At 37.9% G+C, this 20,362-nt stretch overlaps 1 protein-coding gene across 1 annotated transcript; it reads right to left on the bottom strand.

Annotated features, from left to right (window-relative positions):
- Positions 1-8,466: 8,466 nt before the first annotated feature.
- Positions 8,467-9,558, bottom strand: LOC137615914 (uncharacterized). The gene is made up of 2 exons (XM_068345602.1): positions 9,259-9,558; positions 8,467-8,997 (listed from the first exon to the last, which is right to left on the bottom strand). Exons 1-2 carry the CDS (start codon positions 9,556-9,558, stop codon positions 8,467-8,469), a joined length of 831 nt encoding a protein of 276 aa, XP_068201703.1.
- Between the last annotated feature and the right edge of the window lie 10,804 nt (positions 9,559-20,362).

Consider the following 20,362-nt stretch of genomic DNA (forward strand, 5'->3'; position numbering starts at 1 on the left):
TAGAGAGAAGCTGTGTCCTAAACACACACACACACACACACACACACACATATATATATATATATATATATGTTAGTCCACATAAGGAAAAGTAAAAGATTATGTGTATATGTAGAAATGCTGTACAGTTTTGTCCACCACTGGACCTCATCTTAAAGCCCTTTCATAATAAAAGCTCTAAGAACAAGTCCAGTGGCTGACGAAACTGTAGAGCATTTATACATGTACACATTATCTTTTAATTTTTCTTATGTGGACTAACATATATCATAAAAGTATATTATGGCTAGGCAAGATTACATCTGCAATATTATTACTATTATTATTATTATAATTATTATTATTATTATTATTATTATTATTATTATCCAAGCTACAACCCTAGTTGGAAAAGCAAGATGCTGTAAGCCCAAGGGCTCCAATAGGGAAAAATAGCCCAGTGAGGAAAGGAAATAATGAAATAAATAAATGATGAGAACAAGTTAACAATAAATCATTCTAAAACAGTAACAACTAAAACAGATATGTCCTATATAAACTATTAATAACGGCAAAAACAGATATGTCATATATAAACTATAAAAAGATTCATGTCAGCCTGGTCAACTTAAAAACATTTACTCCAACTTTGAACTTTTGAAGTTCTACTGATTCAACTACCCGATTAGGAAGATCGTTCCACAACTTGACAACATCTGGAATAAAACTTCTAGAATACTGTGTAGTAGTGAGCCCTATGATGGAGAAGGCCTGGCTATTAGAATTAACTGCCTGCCTAGTATTACGAACAGGATAGAATTGTCCAGGGAGATCTGAATGTAAAGGATGGTCAGAGTTATGAAAAATCTTATGCAACATGCATAATGAACTAATTGAACGAGATCAGGAATAAGAAATTTAATAGACCGTAAGTTTCTGTCCAACAAATTAAGATGAGAATCAGCAGCTGAACACCAGACAGGAGAACAATACTCAAAACAAGGTAGAATGAAAAAATTAAAACACTTCTTCAGAATAGATTGATCACCGAAAATCTTGTAAGAATTTCTCAATAAGCCAGTTTTTGTGCTCTTGAAGAAGACACAGACCTACTGTGTTTCTCAAAAGTAAATTTGCTGTCGAGAATCCCACCTAAAATATTAAAAGCGTCATACAATTATAAAGAAACATTATCAATACTGAGATCCGGATGTTGAAGAGTCACCGTCCTTGACCTACTTACAATCATACTTTGAGTTTTGTTAGGATTCAACTTCATACCCCATAATTTGCACCATGCACTAATTTTAGCTAAATCTCTATTAAGGGATTCACCAACCCCAGATCTACATTCAGGGGATGGAATTGATGCAAAGAGAGTAGCATCTGCATATACAACAAGCTTGTTTTCTAGGCCAAACCACATGTCATGTGTATATAGTATGAAAAGTAATGGGCCAAGAACACTACCCTGTGGAACACCGGATATCACATTCCTATACTCACTATGGTGCCCATCAACAACAACTCTTTGAGGTCTATTACTTAAAAAATCAATAATAATGCTAAGAAACTACCCACCCAATCCCAACTGTTTGAGTTTGAAAATAAGGGCCTCATGATTAACACGGTCAAAGGCAGCACTAAAATCAAGGCCAATCATGCAAACTTCCTGACCACAATCAAGGGATTTCTGTATAGCATTGGAGATTGTAATAAGGGCATCACATGCTCCAAGGCCTTTACGAAAACCAAATTGCAAACTAGGGAACAGATGATTACCTTCAGAAAACCTTTTAAGACGTTTTGCCAGAAAATGCTCAAAAACTTTAGATAATATGGGAGTTATGGAAATTGGGCGGTAATCAGTGGGACTTGAGCCACCACAAACATATTTACATAGAGGAGTAACATTACCAATCCTCCAACAAGTGCTAAAAGCTCCTCTTCTTGCTAACTTGCGCAAAATAACAGATAACTTTGGAGCTAAGAAATCTGCTGTCTTTATAAAAAACAGTGGAAAAATACCATTTGAGTCTACACCTCCATAAGCATCAAGCTCCATCGACAGAGCTTTAATTTCACGAGATCGAAAAGTTAAACTAGTTAGTTTAGCCTCAGGAAAACATGAATGAGGAAGTTCAAGTTTTTCATTACTCTGTTTACTGTCAAAAATATCAGCCAAAAGGGTTGCCTTTTCCTTTGGACAGTGAGACTGAGCCATCTTGTTTAAGTAAAGGCGGAACTGTTGCATCTACACCAAAGAGTGCAGATTTAAAGGTAGACCACCATTTATGTTCCTGAGTTGTACCAGAAAGGGTTTCTTTTATGGTTAAATTGTACTCCTTTTCAGTTGAGGCATAAACTATCTGAGCAAACGCTCGAAGCTGAGTATAGTTATTCCAGGTCAAATCTGATCTGTTACCCTTCCAAAGATGATAGGCCTCCTGCGTTTCCAAATAAGCACGTCTACAATCATCATTGAACCACTTCTTGAACAACGGTTTGTCCTTTACTCGGTACCTTAGTACACGAGAAGGGATACGCCTATCAATTATGTTGACTATATATATATATATATATATATATATATATATATATTATATATATATATATATATATATACACTGTCTATATATATATATATATATATATATATATATGTATATATATATCATCATCATCATCATCTTAATCATCTCCTCCTACACCTGTTGACGCAAAGGGTCTCGGCTGGATTTCGCCAGTCGTCTCTGTCTTGAGCTTTTAATTCAATACTTCACGCTTTATGGTCCTAAGCCATGTAGGCCTGGGTCTTCCAATTCTTCTAGTGCCTTGTGGAGCCTAGTTAAACGTTTGGTAAACTAATCTCTCTTGGGGAGTGCAAAGAGCATGCCCAAACCATCTCCATCTACCCCTCATCATGATCTCATCCACATATGGTACTCAAGTAATCTCTCTTATAGTTTCATTTCTAATCTTATCCTGTCATTTAACTCCCAATATCCTTCTGAGGGCTTTATTCTCAAATCTACTAAATCTATTGGAGGTTGTTTCATTGTCATACCATGACCCATGTCCATAGAGTAACACTGATCTCACTGATATATAGTCTGATTTTTTTATGAAATTTTAGGCGATTTGATTTCCGAATTTTACTTAACCTAGCCATTGTCTGATTTGCGTTTTTTAATCTTTCACTAAACTCTAATTCTAAAGACCCTGTTTTGGAGATCATTGTTCCTAAATACTTAAATGATTCTACCTCATTAATCCTTTCTCCTTCCAATGATATTTCAACTTCCATTTCATACTCCGTTCTCATCCTCTCTCTCTTCTATTTATCTTCAGTCCCACCTCGTTTGATATTTCCTGCGTTCTGGTAAGCAAACATTGCAAATCCTGTGGTGTTCTGCTAACAAGAACAGCTTCATCAGCGTGCTCTATTCCTATCACCAATCCAATCTAATCCTTCTCCACCATCTCTGACTGTTCTACACATTACAAAGTCCATGAGGAAGATAAACAACATAGGTGACAGCACATTCCCTGGAGTACTCCACTGCTCACTGGAAACTCACTTGATAAGACTCCATTAACATTAACTCTGCACTTGCTATTCTCATGAACAGGCTTAATCAAATTTACATAATTAAGAGGAATTCCATAATAACGCAGGATTCTCCACAAAATTGGCCGTTGCACACTCACGAAGGCTTTTTCATAGTCCACAAATGCCATCAAAAGGAGATTTCTATATTCTACGCATTGCTGTACAACATATCTCAAAATGAAAATTTGGTCAGTGCAGCTTCTACCTTTTCTAAATCCTGCTTGTTCATCTCTCAGCTTTTCATCAATCTTTCTCTCCAGTGTCTTAAGAATAAGCATACTATATATTTTCATAACAACTGACGTAAGTGTTATGCCTCTGTAATTATTGCAATTAGTCAGTCCTCCCTTTTTAGCTATTTTCACTAACACTGCTAACTTCCATTTTTTAGGTTTTGCCTCTCTATGCCACAATCTACAAAATAATCTTGTAAGTAGTCTGGGAGTCACCTCAATTTTGGCCAGTATCATCTCGGCAGTTATTCCATCGAATCCAGGGACTTTCCATCTCTAGTATTTTTAGGGTAGCTTCGAGTTCAAACACTGAATTCATTACTGGGCACATCAAGGTCTTCCTCAGCTTCAGGTATATCAATCAAATTATTCCCTTCATATGTCCTATTCATAACCTCACTAAAGTGTTCCATCTAACGTTGTCTTTCTTTATCTTCTGTTGCTATAACTGAGCCATCTCTATTTTTGATGGGTATATGCTTCTTCTTCTTTGCCCCAGTCGAGATTTCATTGATAATTCTATGAGCAATTCTTACACCATAACCACTTCCTGAATTCATAGCTTTGTCGGCCTCATCTGCTTTACTGTCTAAATACTCTATGCAGTCATTCCTGGCCTTTCTTTTGACCTTGCTGTCAATACTGGAATACTTAGCACGCTCTACCTTGTATTTATCATTACTTCCTCGAAAACTCTTCACAATCAATTTCTGTCTTTGTCTCCTTTTTATAGTATCCCAAGCATCATTCGATATCCATGGCTTTCTCCTTGTAACTGTTTGTCCTAAGACTTCACTACCAACTGACTAATATATGTTCTTAATATCAAACCATTCTTCATTAATTGTCTGTTCTTTGTCTCTTAAAGTCTCTAAGACTACAAATCGATTCGTACAATCAATTGCAAATGTTTCTCTGTGCTCTTCCTCTAGAAGCTTAGTTGTATCAAACATAGGTTTTCTATCTATCTTTCTGTTGGGTGCTTTCAATTTTAATTTCAGTGTGGCAATGAGGAGCTGGTGATCACTACCATTATCTGCACCTCTATAGCTTCTTACATTTCTCAGAGTCCTCCTTCTCTCTTAGTAATGGCAATGTAATCTATCTGATTTTTGTAATTGCCACTTGGTCTAAAGTTTCCTTTCCAATTCTCTTACAACGTGTTTCACTTAGGGCCAAGATATCCAAACTATATTTCATAAATTCACTCTCCACTTCCTGTAACTTCCCTATGTGATTCATAGTTCTAACATTCCAATTACCTATTTAAGTTTTTTTTTTAGTATTTATAAGCCGGGAGATTCTTAGCACCCTGCTATGCCCGGGACTGGGGCCATTCTTTCATCTTTTCTATCCTTCTCCTCCTCAAAAAAAAAAAGAAAAAAAATTATTTCCTTTTTCTCTCCATCTTCCATTGTCCACCCACTTGATCCTTCCAACTAATTCAGTACTTTATCCGATGACGTACGCTTGTACTTATATATCAAAAAATATTTCCTCCTCAAAAAAATAATGAGTTCCTATTTCTTTCCATCTTTCCAACTAAGTCAGTAATTAATCGATGATGTGGGCTTGTACTTCTACATCAGAGGATATTTCCTCCTCAGAAAAAAAAGTTCCTTTTTTCCATAGACCAACTACTTCATCCTTCCAACTGAGTCCATACTTTATCTGATGATGTAAACTTGTACCCCTACATCAAAGAATATTTCCTTCTCAAAAAAAAGTTACTTTTTTCTCTCCATCTTCCATAGTCCAACTTCTTGATACATACAACTGACTCCACACATTATCCGATGATATAGACTTGTACTTCTACATCAAAGAATATTTCCTTCTCAAAAAAAAGTTACTTTTTCTCTCTTCCATAGTCCAACTACTTCATCCTTCCAACTGAGTCCATACTTTATACGATGATGTAAACTTGTACTTCTACATCAAAGAATATTTCCTTCTATAAAAAGGTTACTTTTTCTCTCAATCTTCCATTGTCCAGCTACTTGATACTTCCAACTGAGTCCGTACTTTATCCGTTGATGTAGGCTTGTACTTCTACATCAAACAATATTTCACTCTAAAAAAAAAGAAGTTACTTTTTCTCTCCTTCTTCCATTGTCCAACTACTTGATACTTCCAACTGAGTCCGTACTTTATCCGATGATGTAGGTTTGTACTTCTACATCAAAGAATATTTCCTTCTCACAAAAAAGTTACTTTTTCTCTCCATCTTCCATTGTCCAACTACTTGATACTTCCAACAGAGTCCGTACTTTATCCGATGATGTAGGCTTGTACTTCTACATCAAACAATATTTCACTCTAAAAAAAAAGAAGTTACTTTTTCTCTCCTTCTTCCATTGTCCAACTACTTGATACTTCCAACTGAGTCCGTACTTTATCCGATGATGTAGGTTTGTACTTCTACATCAAAGAATATTTCCTTCTCACAAAAAAGTTACTTTTTCTCTCCATCTTCCATTGTCCAACTACTTGATACTTCCAACAGAGTCCGTACTTTATCCGATGATGTAGGCTTGTACTTCTACATCAAACAATATTTCACTCTAAAAAAAAAAGAAGTTACTTTTTCTCTCCTTCTTCCATTGTCCAACTACTTGATACTTCCAACTGAGTCCGTACTTTATCCGATGATGTAGGCTTGTACTTCTACATCAAACAATATTTCACTCTAAAAAAAAAGAAGTTACTTTTTCTCTCCTTCTTCCATTGTCCAACTACTTGATACTTCCAACTGAGTCCGTACTTTATCCGATGATGTAGGTTTGTACTTCTACATCAAAGAATATTTCCTTCTCACAAAAAAGTTACTTTTTCTCTCCATCTTCCATTGTCCAACTACTTGATACTTCCAACAGAGTCCGTACTTTATCCGATGATGTAGGCTTGTTCTTCTACATCAAACAATATTTCACTCTAGAAAAAAAGAAGTTACTTTTTCTCTCCTTCTTCCATTGTCCAACTACTTGATACTTCCAACTGAGTCCATAGTTTATCCGATGATGTAGGCTTGTACTTCTACATCAAAGAATATTTCCGTGTCAAAAAAAGTTACTTTTTCTCTCCATCTTCCTTTGTCCAGCTACTTGATATTTCCAACTGAGTCCGTAGTTTATCCGATGATGTAGGCTTGTACTTTTACATCAAACAATATTTCACTCTAGAAAAAAAGAAGTTACTTTTTCTCTCCATCTTCCATTGTCCAACTACTTGATACTTCCAACAAAGTCTGTACTTTATCCAATGATATAGGTTTGTACTCCTACATCAAAGAATATTTCCTTCTCGAAAAAAAAAGTTACTTTTTCTCTCAATCTTCCATTGTCCAGCTTCTTGATACTTCCAACTGAGTCCGCACTTCATCCGATGATGTAGACTTGTACTTCTACATTAAAGAATATTTCCTTCTATAAAAAAGTTACTTTTTCTCTCAATATTCCATTGTTCAGCTACTTGATACTTCCAACTGAGTCCGTACTTCATCCGATTATGTAGACTTGTACTTCTACATCAAAGAATATTTCCTTCTATAAAAAAGTTACTTTTTCTCTCCATCTTCCATTGTCCATCTACTTGATATTTCCAACTGAGTCCGTACTTCATCCGATGATGTAGACTTATACTTCTACATCAAAGAATATTTCCTTCTATAAAAAAGTTACTTTTTCTCTCAATCTTCCATTGTCCAGCTTATCTTTACTCTAAAGAATCCAAAATAGTAAACATATAGAATCTTCAATAAATATGGAAACCTAAACTTACCCTAATTTGGTTTACATAATTACCAGGTTCTTTAACAGATTTTCAAGGATTCTTTCCTGTTCCCATCATTCAGTAAATCGGGAAATATAGTTTTGTTTAAATCATTATTTGACCAGGAATAAAAATATTCACATTTATTACTAATCTTAACTATTCATTGTAACATTTCCTATCCGGCAACCCAAAGTACAGTCTTATTTTACAAATATTCGTCATTAACGATATCTAACGTGAGTGCATGCACCTCAATATCACTAACATAACAAAACACTTATAAAACCTTGACTTAGCTTTAATCCATGATGGTTAGAACTCTCTTGGTGGTGTGTTAATTTCTCCCTCCGCCATTGAGATACCGCAGGGTCACCATGACCCGATTCATAACAGAGCTATATCGGTACTAACTAATATTGCGTTACATTACTCAAAGACGGCTGAGATCCACGCATGCGCGACCCGCATTCGTCAAAACAAACTTTAACAACTCGTTAACGATTGCTTAGAGTCAAACAACTATTTAATATATTTTGCCTTACAAAAAACTTCGACAAAAAGAAATATATATTATATTATTACAAAATAATTCAAAACAACAATTATAATTTTCTACGCATCTCACGTTGCATAATGTTCATAATATTTCCCTTACAAAATAAAAGATAAATGACTGTTTACTGGTCTTTATAAATACACTATCGTGATTTCATCGTAAGTCATGATACACTCCCAGCAAACAGAAACAATATTTACAGTTATAATTGTCCCGCTTGAATGAGGGCTCTTCTCACCTCAGTAGCCGCCTGTGCTGTTTTCCTGCTCGGTCGGGTGCCTTTGTTATCAGTTTTCTCAGATATGACAACATCAGTCTCTTGCCATAATTCCAAAGGATATAACTTGACAACAGGTCTCACCTTGTGGGGTTTTTAAAGTAACCATGCGGAAGACATCATCCGGTCCCACGTGTAATTTGACAATTTGACCGAATTTCCAACGACTTCTCGGTCCTCCATCGTGTATCAACACAACATCTCCCATTTTGGGCCAAGATTCGTGTCTGATTCCTACCCGATGAGTTTCTCTGAGAGAAGTTAAATATTCTCTCTCCCTCCTTTTCCACAGGTCATCACATTTTTTTGTAATGTACAAAAAACGCTTTCCAACGTCCTTATTTCCACCATACAGAGGGTCCTTAGTTTCATCTTTCCAATCTATGACTTCCCTAGGGAATGATCTCAATCTACGTCCTAAAATCAAATGATTGGGCGTCAGAATATCCAACTGGTTTAGATCTCTCGAAGTATAACTTAAGGGTCTGTCATTAATAATTGCTTCAAGTTCAGTCACAACACAGGAAAGTTCACTAAAGCTGAGAAAGGCCGGACCTATTACTTTCTTTAGACATGTTTTCAAAAGACCAATCAATCTTTCCCATATAGCTCCAAACCAAGGTGCTCTGGCTGGTATGAACTTTCATTTACATTCGATAGCATTCAGATGTTCTTGTACTAAGGAACTTTCTGCCATGTTTTTCAAATAAACTGAAGTCGATACAAAAGTAGTAGCATTGTCACTTAGCATTAAAGAAGGAAATCCCTGACGGCTACAAAACTTTCGGAACACCATAAGAAACGAATCGCAGGACAGATCTTTTACTAATTTGATATGGATTCCTGTAGTAACTGGACAAGTAAACAACACAATATAGGCTTCTTCAGGATTTTGCTGTTTCTCCTTGGTTAACAACGCTCCTGTGTAATCTACCCCCGTAACACTAAAGGGTTGTTTTCTCTGCACCCGAAATTCTAGCAATGGTGGAGCAATATTTACACGGTAGGGTCTCCCTTGTGTTTTCTTACAGATTATACAATGATGAATTACACTTTTGTATAATTGGCGAAGCTGTGGGACCCAATATTCCTGTCTCACACTTGCCACGGTTGCATTTACTCCCATGTGAGCTTGTAAACAGTGATGCTCCCTTACTATCAATTTTGTGAGAAAACAACTTTTCGGCAGTAAGATTGGGAATTTTATTTCCGCCGCCTGTGCGACATGTTCCAATCATCCTCTGCATCTTATAATTCCTTCTTCCAAGAAGAGATTCAATTGTACTAATAAGGTCAATTTTGAAACTTTACCCCGTTTTTCCAAAGCTTTATATTCTTCCGGAAAATATTCCTTTTGTAAGAGGATAATCATTTTATTTTTAGCTTGTTGAAGTTCTTCCAGCGTTAAACTTCCAATTTTTCTACAGCCAGTTGATTTGCAATTGAGAATAAATCGCCTAATCCAAGCTATAGTTTTACAAAATTTATCCACTCTACTAAATCTTTCCCAGTTCAGCAGATGGGTTTTTTCACTGTTCCCTACAAGATGGACTTGAATAACTTCATCCTGCGCTTGTGCTTCTTTCACCCATGTCCTATCAATAGGATAGGTGTGGTTTTCTGATTTTAACCAGGGAGGTCCCTCCCACCAAAAGGAGTTATTTCTTACTTCTTCTGTCCTTTTTCCTCTAGTAATCCAGTCGCTAGGGTTTTCTGAAGATGGGACGTAAGAAAAGACAATCCCCGTAGTTATAGAGTTAATTTTCAATACTCTATTTTTCACAAATACTGGCAAATTATTCTTTGTCACTAACCATCCCAGGGCAACTTTACTATCAGACCAAATTATTATTTTCTCAAATTTATTTTCTTCAAAAGTTCCAACTATAAATTCACACAATCTTGCACCTAGCAACAAAGCCATTAATTCTAATTTAGGTACAGTCAACTCTTTAATGGGTGCTACTCTACCCTTTGCCATAATCAGAAACAAAGTTTTGCCACTTGCTCGATAGGCCACACAACCATAAGCTGTTATGCTAGCATCACAGAAAATGTGGAGATAATCCGTTTTCTCCAGATTAGTGCCTCTGGAGAAGGAAATACTGAGACTTTTCTCTAAGTCTTTGGACAACTCATTCCACTGTTCTAATAAAGGAACTGAAAGTAGATCATCCCATTTCAACTGCTGTTTCCACAAATCATGTAAAAATATTCTAGCTCATATCGTAATAGGGATAAGCATTCCTAAAAGATCATAAATTTGGGCAATGGCACTAAGAATTTCACGTTTTGTTTGACCGGTCTTAAGATGATTAGGTGTTACTGTTAGTTTATCATCAGAGATGTTCCAATTTAGGCCTAAGACTTTATAGGTTTGCTTCTTTTCTGATTTTATGCGATAAGCACCCGCAATAGTATTCAAAAGATCACTATTACTAGTCCATTCCTTTAAATACAAGTGCGCCTGTGCAAATATTTTGTTTGCATCAAAAAATAAGTTTATCAATTCATCTTCATTGTTGGAGGTAAATTGAAGGTTGTCCACGTATAATCCCCTTCTGGCAGGAGGTCGAGAAGAGGAGGCAACGGTGGCTCTGGAGACGGAAGAAGAGGAAGTCGAAACAGTCTCTGTTTCGTCGGTTCCTGCCCCAGAACCTGTACCCTCTACATCCTCCGCTCCTCAACCTGTGAGGTCGAACGACACCCTGTCTGCCATCAAAGCGATAATGGAAATGTTTGAGAAGAAGAGCGAACAAAGGGAAGCTGAATTCAGGAAGGAGATTCTTCGAATTTCAGCGTCTCGTGGGTCTCAACGGAGGCTCAATGTGTAGGATCTTCCCTCGTGTTCTGAGGTTAACCCGTGGAGGCATGCCGAGTACATGCCATTACTTAATGGTAAGATCTTTATTTCAGAGAAGCTGGGAGCTGTCCCTATCGAGGACATCGAGTTCTGGCCCAGCTCTGAGTCCTATCGAGACTGCTTTGTTCGTCTAAGGACAGAACCGGTATCCAAGGAGGAGACAGAGCCTAAGGAGGTCATAGTGCTTGACCATTCGAAGGCTCAGGCTTTGCTAGCCAGCAGCTTGGATTATGGTTTTTCTCTTCGCGGAAAAATCATTCAGGGCGGTGGTTAAGGCAGTGGAAGCGGGGAAACCTTGCCTTACAGTGGAAGAGTGTAGGCCTCTTTCCCTAGCATTGCCATCGGATGATAAAGACTGGAAGGATATTCAACTTACCTTCTCAGTTGTGAAGTTGGAGGCTGATATCACTGGACGTCAGTTCAACGAAAACCTCCCCAATTTGTTTGAGTTTCTCCTACGCAGGGAACAAGATACAAAGGAGAGGCTTGCTGCCTCTCTGTCCCTCCAGGTGTCCATGGAGGCAATGGCTAGTGAGCAAAGAGACCCAGACATCTTCATCGTCATGGCCAAAGCACATTTGGCAACCCTAACGAAAGATTTCTACAGCTTCGTTAGGACAAGAAGGGCTTGTAGAGAGTTCGTGTTTGCTTCGGCTGCGGTTAAACACGAGCCCAGGAAGTTGATAGTCTTCCAATATCTGGGGGAAATATCTATTTCCCAACGATTTGGTCAAGGAGATAGTCGACAAGGCCGCCACTGAGAATAGGAACCTTCTCCAGAATTGGGGCATGTCGGCTAAGAGGAAGTCTTCTCCGGATGAGGGTCCCCAACCGAAGAAGAAGACAAAGAGGCCAAGAGTGCCAACTCGCCCTGCTAGACTACAACAACTTCCCGTGACTGCGGCGTCACAGATGGTGGTACAGCCCCAACCCACCTACCAGTTGGTGCCCCAGCAGGTGTTGACTCAGTCACCAGCCTTTACTCCCGCCTATGAGAGGCAGACCACTACCTTTTGCCCTAAAGGTAGGGGGTCAGGTAGAGATTCCTCTAGACGTCCCTCGAGAGGAAGAGGGGGTAGGGGAGCAAGCGGTCGAGGAGGCAAGCCCTCCGGAAACCAGAGGCAATGAGATGCTTCTGGTAGGAGGAAGATTCCGACTCTACCGGGATCGCTGGACCTTCGATCCCTAGGCCCACAGCATAATCAAGAATGGACTAGGGTGGAGCTGGAAGATGGCTCCACCAACATTTCCTCAGTTCTTCCAACACTCCACCCCCGTTCTGGAAGAATACACCCGAGGGCTCTTGAGCAAACGGGTGATAAAGAGGGCAAAGTCCATCAAATTCCAAGGAAGGCTATTTTGTGTTCCCAAGAGGACTCAAACAAACTCAGAGTCATTCTGTATTTATCGCCACTCAACAAGTTTATCGAGAACGACAAGTTCAAGATGCTGATCCTTCAACACATAAGGGCCCTGTTGCCCAAAAAGGCATACACAGTCTCCATAGACATGGCAGATGCCTATTGGCACATTCCGATCAATCGCCAACTCTCCTCCTACCTAGGATTCGGGCTACAAAAAAGAAAGCACACTTTCAGAGCCATGCCCTTCGGACTAAACATAGCCCCAAAGATCTTCACGAAGCTTGCGGAAGCAGTCGTTCAACAACTACGCCTACAGGGTGTCCAGGTGTCATCATACCTGGATGATTGGCTGGTGTGGGCAGCATCCGAAGCGAAATGCTTGCAAGCATCCAAGAAAGTGATCCAGTTCCTGGAATATCTAGGATTCAAGATCAACACCAAAAAGTCTCGACTATCTCCAGCTCAGAAATTCCAATGGCTAGGCATACACTGGGATCTACAGTTTCATCATCTCTCCATTCCATTAAAGAAGAGGAGAGAGATAGCGGGATCTGTCAGGAGACTTCTAAAATCCGACAGGATTTCAAGACGCCAACAGGAGAGAGTACTGGGCTCCCTCTAGTTTGCATCAGTGACAGACCCAGTGCTAAGAGCACAGCTAAAAGATGCGTGAGGAGTCTGGAGAAGATACGCATCAAACACTCGAAGAGATCTAAGAAGACCACTACCGATTCGGCTATGATCACTTCTTAAGCCATGGTCGGAGGCCAGAAAGTTCAAGAGGTCAATACCTCTTCAACCGCCTCCACCCTCAGTCGTCATCCACACGGACGCATCATTGGAAGGATGGGGATGTCACTCCCATCAACGCAGAGCTCAATGAACTTGGTCCCCTCTATTCAAGACCTTTCATATCAACATTTTGGAGGCCATGGCAGTCTTCCTCACATTGAAGAAATTATCCCCTCGCCCTTCAGTCCACATAAGACTGATTCTGGACAGCGAGGTGGTAATGAGATGTCTGAATCGTTAAGGCTCGAAATCGCCTCAACACAACCAAGTGATGTTGGCCATCTTCGGGTTAGCGGAAAAGAAGAGATGGCACTTTTCAGCAGTTCACCTTCAGGGGTTCCGCAATGTGACAGCGGACGCTCTATCCAGGATAGTTCCCATAGAGTCAGAATGGTCCCTAGACACACAATCATTCTCCTTCATCTTGCATCAAGTCCCGGAACTGCAGATCGATCTCTTTGCAACGAGCGACAACAAGAAACTTCTTCAATACGTGGCCCCATACGAAGACCCTCTAGCGGAAGCAGTGGATGCCATGTCCCTGGACTGGAACAAATGAACCAGGATTTACCTCTTCCCTCTATTCAATCTGCTGATGAAGGTCCTCAACAAGCTGAGATCTTTTCAAGGAACAGCAGCCCTAGTGGCCCCCAAGTGGCCCCGGAGCAACTGGTTCCCCTTGATTTTGGCATTACAGCCGAGGATGATCCCTCTGCCGGACCCAGTTCTTTCTCAACAAGTTCAGAAGTCGACTGTCTTCGCTTCATTACAGAAAACCCGAGACCTTCATCTCATGATTTTCTCTCTAGCAGTAAAGAAAAGGTTCGGGATCTCGAAAGAAAGTATAGACTGCTTAGAGGAATATAAGTCAAAATCTACCAAAAGGCAATACGAGTCATCTTGGAAGAAATGGGTGGCCTTTGTCAAGGCAAGGAATCCAAAGGAAATCTCGATGGATTTCTGTTTGTCTTTCTTTATTTACCTTCATGAACAAGGTTTAGCAGCCAACACGATTACTACGTGTAAATCTGCCTTGACAAGACCTTTGCTTTATGCTTTCCAGGTAGACTTGTCTAATGAAATTTTTAACAAAATCCCTAAGGCCTGTGCCAGACTCAGGGCTGCAGCATCTCCAAGGCCCATCTCATGGTCATTGGATAAGGTACTACATTTTGCTTCAAGTTTGGACAATGAGGCTTGCTCTTTGAAAGGTTTGACCCAAAAAGTTATATTCTTATTTGCTCTAGCCTCAGGAGCTAGAGCAAAACAATAAAGTGTCTTTTTCTCTCCACCTTCCATATTCCAACTACTTGATCTTTCCAACTTAGTCCTTACTTTATCCGATGATGTAGGCTTGTACTTCTACATCAAAGGATATATCCTCCTCAAAAAAAAAAGTGTGTTTTTCTCTCCATCTTCCATTGTCCAACTACTTGATACTTCCAACTGAGTCCGTACTTCATCCGATGATGTAGACTTGTACTTCTACATCAAAGGATATTTCCTCCTCAAAAAAAAAAAAAAAAAAAATCCTTTTTCACTCCATCTTCCATAGTCCAACTACTTGATCCTTCCAACTGAGTCCGTACTTTATCCGATGATGTAGACTTGTACTTCTACATCAAACGATATTCCCTTCTCATAAAAAGTTCCTTTTTCTCTCCATCTTCCATTGTCCAATTACTTTATCCTTCCGAGTCCATACTTTATCCGGTGATGTAGGCTTGTACTTCTACATTAAAGGATATGTCCTCCTGAAAAAGATTTTTTTATTTTAATTAGTAGTCAATTTTTTTTTTAATGTTCTTGCTGCTTCTTCTTCTGCTTCTCTTCCTTTTCTTGTTGCTGTTCCTTCTGTTTATTTTATACATTTTTTTTCTTTTTATTTTTTATCGTAAATAATGGTTTTTTATTATCTTTTTTTTTTTTTTTTTTTTTTTTTTTTCTTTTTTTTTTTGGCTACTTCTCGTGCTCCTCTTTCCTGTATTGACGTTGCTGCCTTTATTTTGTGGTGGGGTAATTTTTTTTTTTTGGGGGGGGGAATACAAATAAAAAAGAAAATACCAGAACAAAAAATAAAAAATGAAAACAAAAAACTATAAAATCCTCCCCACAAAAAGATAAAAACCAAATAATCCATATATAAGTAAAAACTATAAAATGAAAAAAAAACAAAAACCCAAAAATCCCTCCCCCCCAAAAAAAAAGAAGCAACAGCAGAAGAAAGAGAAGTAGGAGGAAAAGCAACAAAAAACAAAAGATCTGAAAAATAAAGAAAATAAGAACTATAAAATCCATAAAGATATGAATAAAAAGCAGCAGCAACACGACAAGGAAGAGAAGCAGGAGGCAAAACTTTTTTTTTTTTTTTTTTTTGCTGGTTCTTCTCTTTCTCCTCCTGCTTCTCTTCCTTGTCTTGTTGCTGCTACTTTTTATTCATATTTTTTATGGATTTTATAGTTTTCTTCTTTTCAATTTTTTGTTTTTTGTTGCTTTTCCTCCTTTCCCTCCTACTTCTCTTTCTTCTGCTGTTGCTGCTTCCTTTTTTTTTGGGGGGGAGGGTTTTTTGGGTTTTTGTTTATTTTATTTTATAGCTTTTATTTATATATGGATTATTTGATTTTGATCTTTTTGTGGGGGGGATTTTATAGTTTTTTATTTTATTTTTTTTTTTTGGTCTGATATTTTTTTCATGTTTTTTTTTTTTTTTTTTTTTTCTACTCCTGCTTCTCTTTTCTATTTGCTGCTGCTTTTTTTAAATTTGGGGGGGGGAGGGATTTTATTGTTTTTTATTCATTTATTCATTTTTTTTAATGATATTTGTTGCTTCCCCTTCTTCTCCTCCTCCTTCTCTTCCATCTCTTGTAACTTCTTTTTTTTTTTTTAGATTTTATTGTTTTTTTTTCTTCATCTCCTCCTGCCTCCCTTCCTTCTCATGTTTCTGCTGCTTCTCTTTTTTATTTTATTACTTTATATTTATTTAATCTTTTTTTATTCATTTATTTTTATTTATTTATTTTTTTTTTTTTTTGGTTGCATCTTCTCACTCTTCTCCTGCTTCTCTTCCTTCTCTTGTTGCTGCTGGTACTTTTTGGGGGATCTTTTGGTTATATATTTTTTTATTGAATTTTTTTTTCTCTTTGGATTTTTGTTTTGTTTTTTGTTGCTTCTTCTCCCTCTTCTCCTCATGTTACTCTTCCTTCTCTTGTTGCTGTTGCTGCTTCTTTTGGGGGAGGGGGGGGAATTTTGTTTTTGTTTTCTTTTATTTTATAGTATCTATTTTAACTTATATTTTTTGGTTTTCATATTTTATTTATTTGGATTTTATAGTTTTTCATTTTCTTGTATTTTTTGGTCTGATTTTTTTTCTGTTCCTGCTTCTCTTCTTCTCTTGTTGCTGCTGCTAATTTTTCTTTTTTTGGATTTGTTATGATTTTGTTGTTTCTCCTCCTTTTTCTCCTCCTACTTCTCTTCCTTCTCTTGTTGCTTTTGCTACTTTTTATTTTTTTTGGATTTGTTATGTTTTTGTTGTTTCTCCTCCTTCTTCTCCTGCTTCTCTTCCTTCTCTTGTTGCTGCTGCTCCTTTTTTATTTATTTGTTATGTTTTTTGTTGTTTCTCCTCCTGCTTCTCTTCCTTCTCTTGTTGCTGCTGCTACTTTTTTTTGGATTTGTTATGTTTTTGTTGTTTCTCCTCCTTTTTCTCCTCCTGCTTCTCTTCCTTCTCTTGTTGCTGTTGCTACCTTTTTTTGGATTTGTTATGTTTTTGTTGTTTCTCCTTCTTCGCCTCCTGCTTCTCTTCCTTCTGTTGTTGCTGCTGCTACTTTTTTTTTGGATTTGTTATGTTTTTGTTGTTTCTCCTCCTTCTTCTCCTGCTTCTCTTCCTTCTCTTGTTGCTGTTGCTACTTTTTTTATTTTTTATGTTTTTGTTATTTCTCCTTCTCCTCCTGTATCTCTTCGTTCTATTGTTGCTGTTGCTAATTTTTTTTAGGATTTGTTATGTTTTTGTTGTTTCTCCTCCAGCTTCTCTTCCTTCTCTTGTTGCTGCTGCTACTTTTTTTTTTGGATTTTATTATTTTTTTGTTGTTTCTCTTCCTTTTTCTTCTCCTGCTTCTCTTCCTTCTCTTGTTGCTGCTGCTACTTTTTTTTTGGATTTTTTATTTTTATGTTGTTTCTCCTCCTTTTTCTCCTCCTGCTTCTCTTCCTTCTCTTGTTGCTGCTGCTACATTTTTTTGTTTCTCCTCCTTTTTCTCCTCCTGCTTCTCTTCCTTCTCTTGTTGCTGCTGCTACTTTTTTTTGGATTTTTTATTTTTTTGTTGTTTCTCCTCCTGCTTCTTTTCCTTCTCTTGTTGCTGCTGCTACTTTTTTTTAGGATTTTTTATTTTTTTTGTTGTTTCTCCTCCTTTTTCTCCTCCTGCTTCTCTTCCTTCTCTTGTTGCTGCTGCTACTTTTTTTTGGATTTTTTATTTTCTTTTGTTTCTCCTCCTTTTTCTCCTCCTGCTTCTCTTCCTTCTCTTGTTGCTGCTGCTACTTTTTTTTTTAATTTTTTATTGTTTCTCCTCTTTCTTCTCCTGCTTCTCTTCCTTCTCTTGTTGCTGCTGCTAATTTTTTTTCTCCTTTTTCTCCTCCTGTTTCTCTTCCTTCTCTTGTTGCTGCTGCTACTTTTTTTTGGATTTTTTATTTTTTTTTTGTTTCTCCTCCTTTTTCTCCTCCTGCTTCTCTTCCTTCTCTTGTTGCTGCTGCTACTTTTTTTTTTAATTTTTTATTGTTTCTCCTCTTTCTTCTCCTGCTTCTCTTCCTTCTCTTGTTGCTGCTGCTGCTTTTTTTTGGATTTTTTATTTTTTTTTCTCCTCCTTTTTCTCCTCCTGCTTCTCTTCCTTCTCTTGTTGCTGCTGCTACTTTTTTTTATTTTTTATTTTTTTTTGTTTCTCCTCCTGCTTCTCTTCCTTCTCTTGTTGCTGCAGCTACTTTTTTTTGGATTTTTTATTTTGTTGTTGTTTTTCCTCCTTTTTCTCCTCCTGCTTCTCTTCCTTCTCTTGTTGCTGCTGCTACTTTTTTTTGGATTTTTTATTTTTTTGTTGTTTCTCCTCCATTTTCTCCTCCTGCTTCTCTTCCTTCTCTTGTTGCTGCTGCTACTTTTTTTTCTTTTTGCATTTGTTATATTTTTGTTGTTTCTCCTCCTTTTTCTCCTCCTGCTTCTCTTCCTTCTCTTGTTGCTGCTGCTACTTTTTTTTTGGATGTTTTATTTTTTTGTTGTTTCTCCTCCTTTTTCTCCTCCTGCTTCTCTTCCTTCGCTTGTTGCTGCTGCTACTTTTTTTTTTGGATTTTTTATTTTTTTGTTGTTTCTCCTCCTTTTTCTCCTGCTTCTCTTCCTTCGCTTGTTGCTGCTGCTACTTTTTTTTTGGATGTTTTATTTTTTTGTTGTTTCTCCTCCTTTTTCTCCTCCTGCTTCTCTTTCTTCTCTTGTTGCTGTTGCTCCTTTTTTTAGGATTTTTTTTGTTTCTCCTCCTTTTTCTCCTCCTGCTTCTCTTCCTTCTCTTGTTGCTGCTGCTACTTTTTTTTTGTTTCTCCTCCTTTTTCTCCTGCTTCTCTTCCTTCTTTGGTTGCTGCTGCTACTTTTTTTGGATTTTTTATTTTTTTGTTGTTTCTCCTTCTTTTTCTCCTCCTGCTTCTCTTCCTTCTCTTGTTTCTGCTGCTATTTTGTTTTAAGGATTTCTTTTTGTTGTTTCTCCTCCTTTTTCTCCTCCTGCTTCTCTTTCTTCTCTTGTTGCTGCTGCTACTTTTTTTGGATTTTTTATTTTTTTGTTGTTTCTCCAGCTTCTCTTCCTTCTCTTGTTGCTGCTGCTTTTTTTGGGGGATTTTTTATTTTTTGTTGTTTCTCCTCTTTTTTCTCCTCCTGCTTCTCTTCCTTCTCTTGTTGCTGCTGCTACTTTTTTTTTGGTTTTTTTATTTTTTGTTGTTTCTCCTCTTCTTTCTCCTCCTGCTTCTCTTCCTTCTGTTGTTACTGCTGCTACTTTTTTTGGGGGGGATTTTTTATTTTTTTGTTGTTTCTCCTCCTTCTTCTCCTCCTGCATCTCTTTCTTCTCTTGTTGCTGCTGCTACTTTTTTTTTTTTGGATTTGTTATGTTTTTGTTGTTTCTCCTTCTTTTCCTCCTGCTACTCTTCCTTCTCTTGTTGCTGCTGCTACTTTTTTTTCCTTTTGGATTTGTTATTTTTTTGTTTTTTCTCCTCCTTCTTCTCTTCCTTCTCTTGTTGCTGCTGCTACATTTGGGGGGGGGGTTGTTTAATTTATATTTTTTTTATTTTTTATGTTTTTGTTGTTTCTCCTCCTCCTTCTTCTCTTCCTTCTCTTTTTGCTGCTGCTTTTATTTTATTTTTTTTTCTATTTTTAAAAGTTTTTATATTCATTTTTATTTTCTTATGTGTTTTGCTGCTTTTCCTCCTGCCTCTCACGCCACCCAGCTGCTTGCTGCTAGCTCATAACTGATGCTGTTAGCTGCTATTAATGGTAGCTGCTCTCTCTGCTACTGTCTGCTGCTGCTACTGCTAGCAGCTGCATGCTGTTGATGTTTTTGCTTTCTGCTACTTGCTGCTGCTACTTCCTAGTGCTAGTTGCTGGTGCTGTTGCTGCTGCTACTGCTGCTCTTGCTAGCGGTTGATGCTGCTACTGCTGCTCTTGCTAGCGGTTGCTGCTGCTTGCTGCTGCTGCTGCTTTTACTAGCTGCTGCTGCTTGCTTCTGCTGCAGCTGCTTGCTACTGCAATTGTTTCTGCTAGCACCTGCTGCTTGCTGTTGCGTCTAGCTGCTGCTAGCGGCTTCTGCTAACTTCAGCTGCTTGCTGCTGCTATCTGTTGCTGTTCCATTGCTGCTGCTTCTGCTACTTTTGCTAATTTTTGCTGCTAACTTCTTCTGCTA

This window comes from Palaemon carinicauda, chromosome 22 (genome assembly GCF_036898095.1).
Source record: "Palaemon carinicauda isolate YSFRI2023 chromosome 22, ASM3689809v2, whole genome shotgun sequence".
Taxonomy (NCBI): Eukaryota; Metazoa; Arthropoda; class Malacostraca; order Decapoda; family Palaemonidae; genus Palaemon; species Palaemon carinicauda.

Bases quoted from the DNA above. Each gene is read 5' to 3' on its own strand.
- LOC137615914 (XM_068345602.1), bottom strand. From the start codon at position 9,558: ATGGGAGTAAATGCAACCGTGGCAAGTGTGAGACAGGAATATTGGGTC. The intron at 8,998-9,258 runs GTAAAAGATCTG...ACATGTCTAAAG, and splicing joins CAGGAATCCATATCAAATTA to AAAGTAATAGGTCCGGCCTT.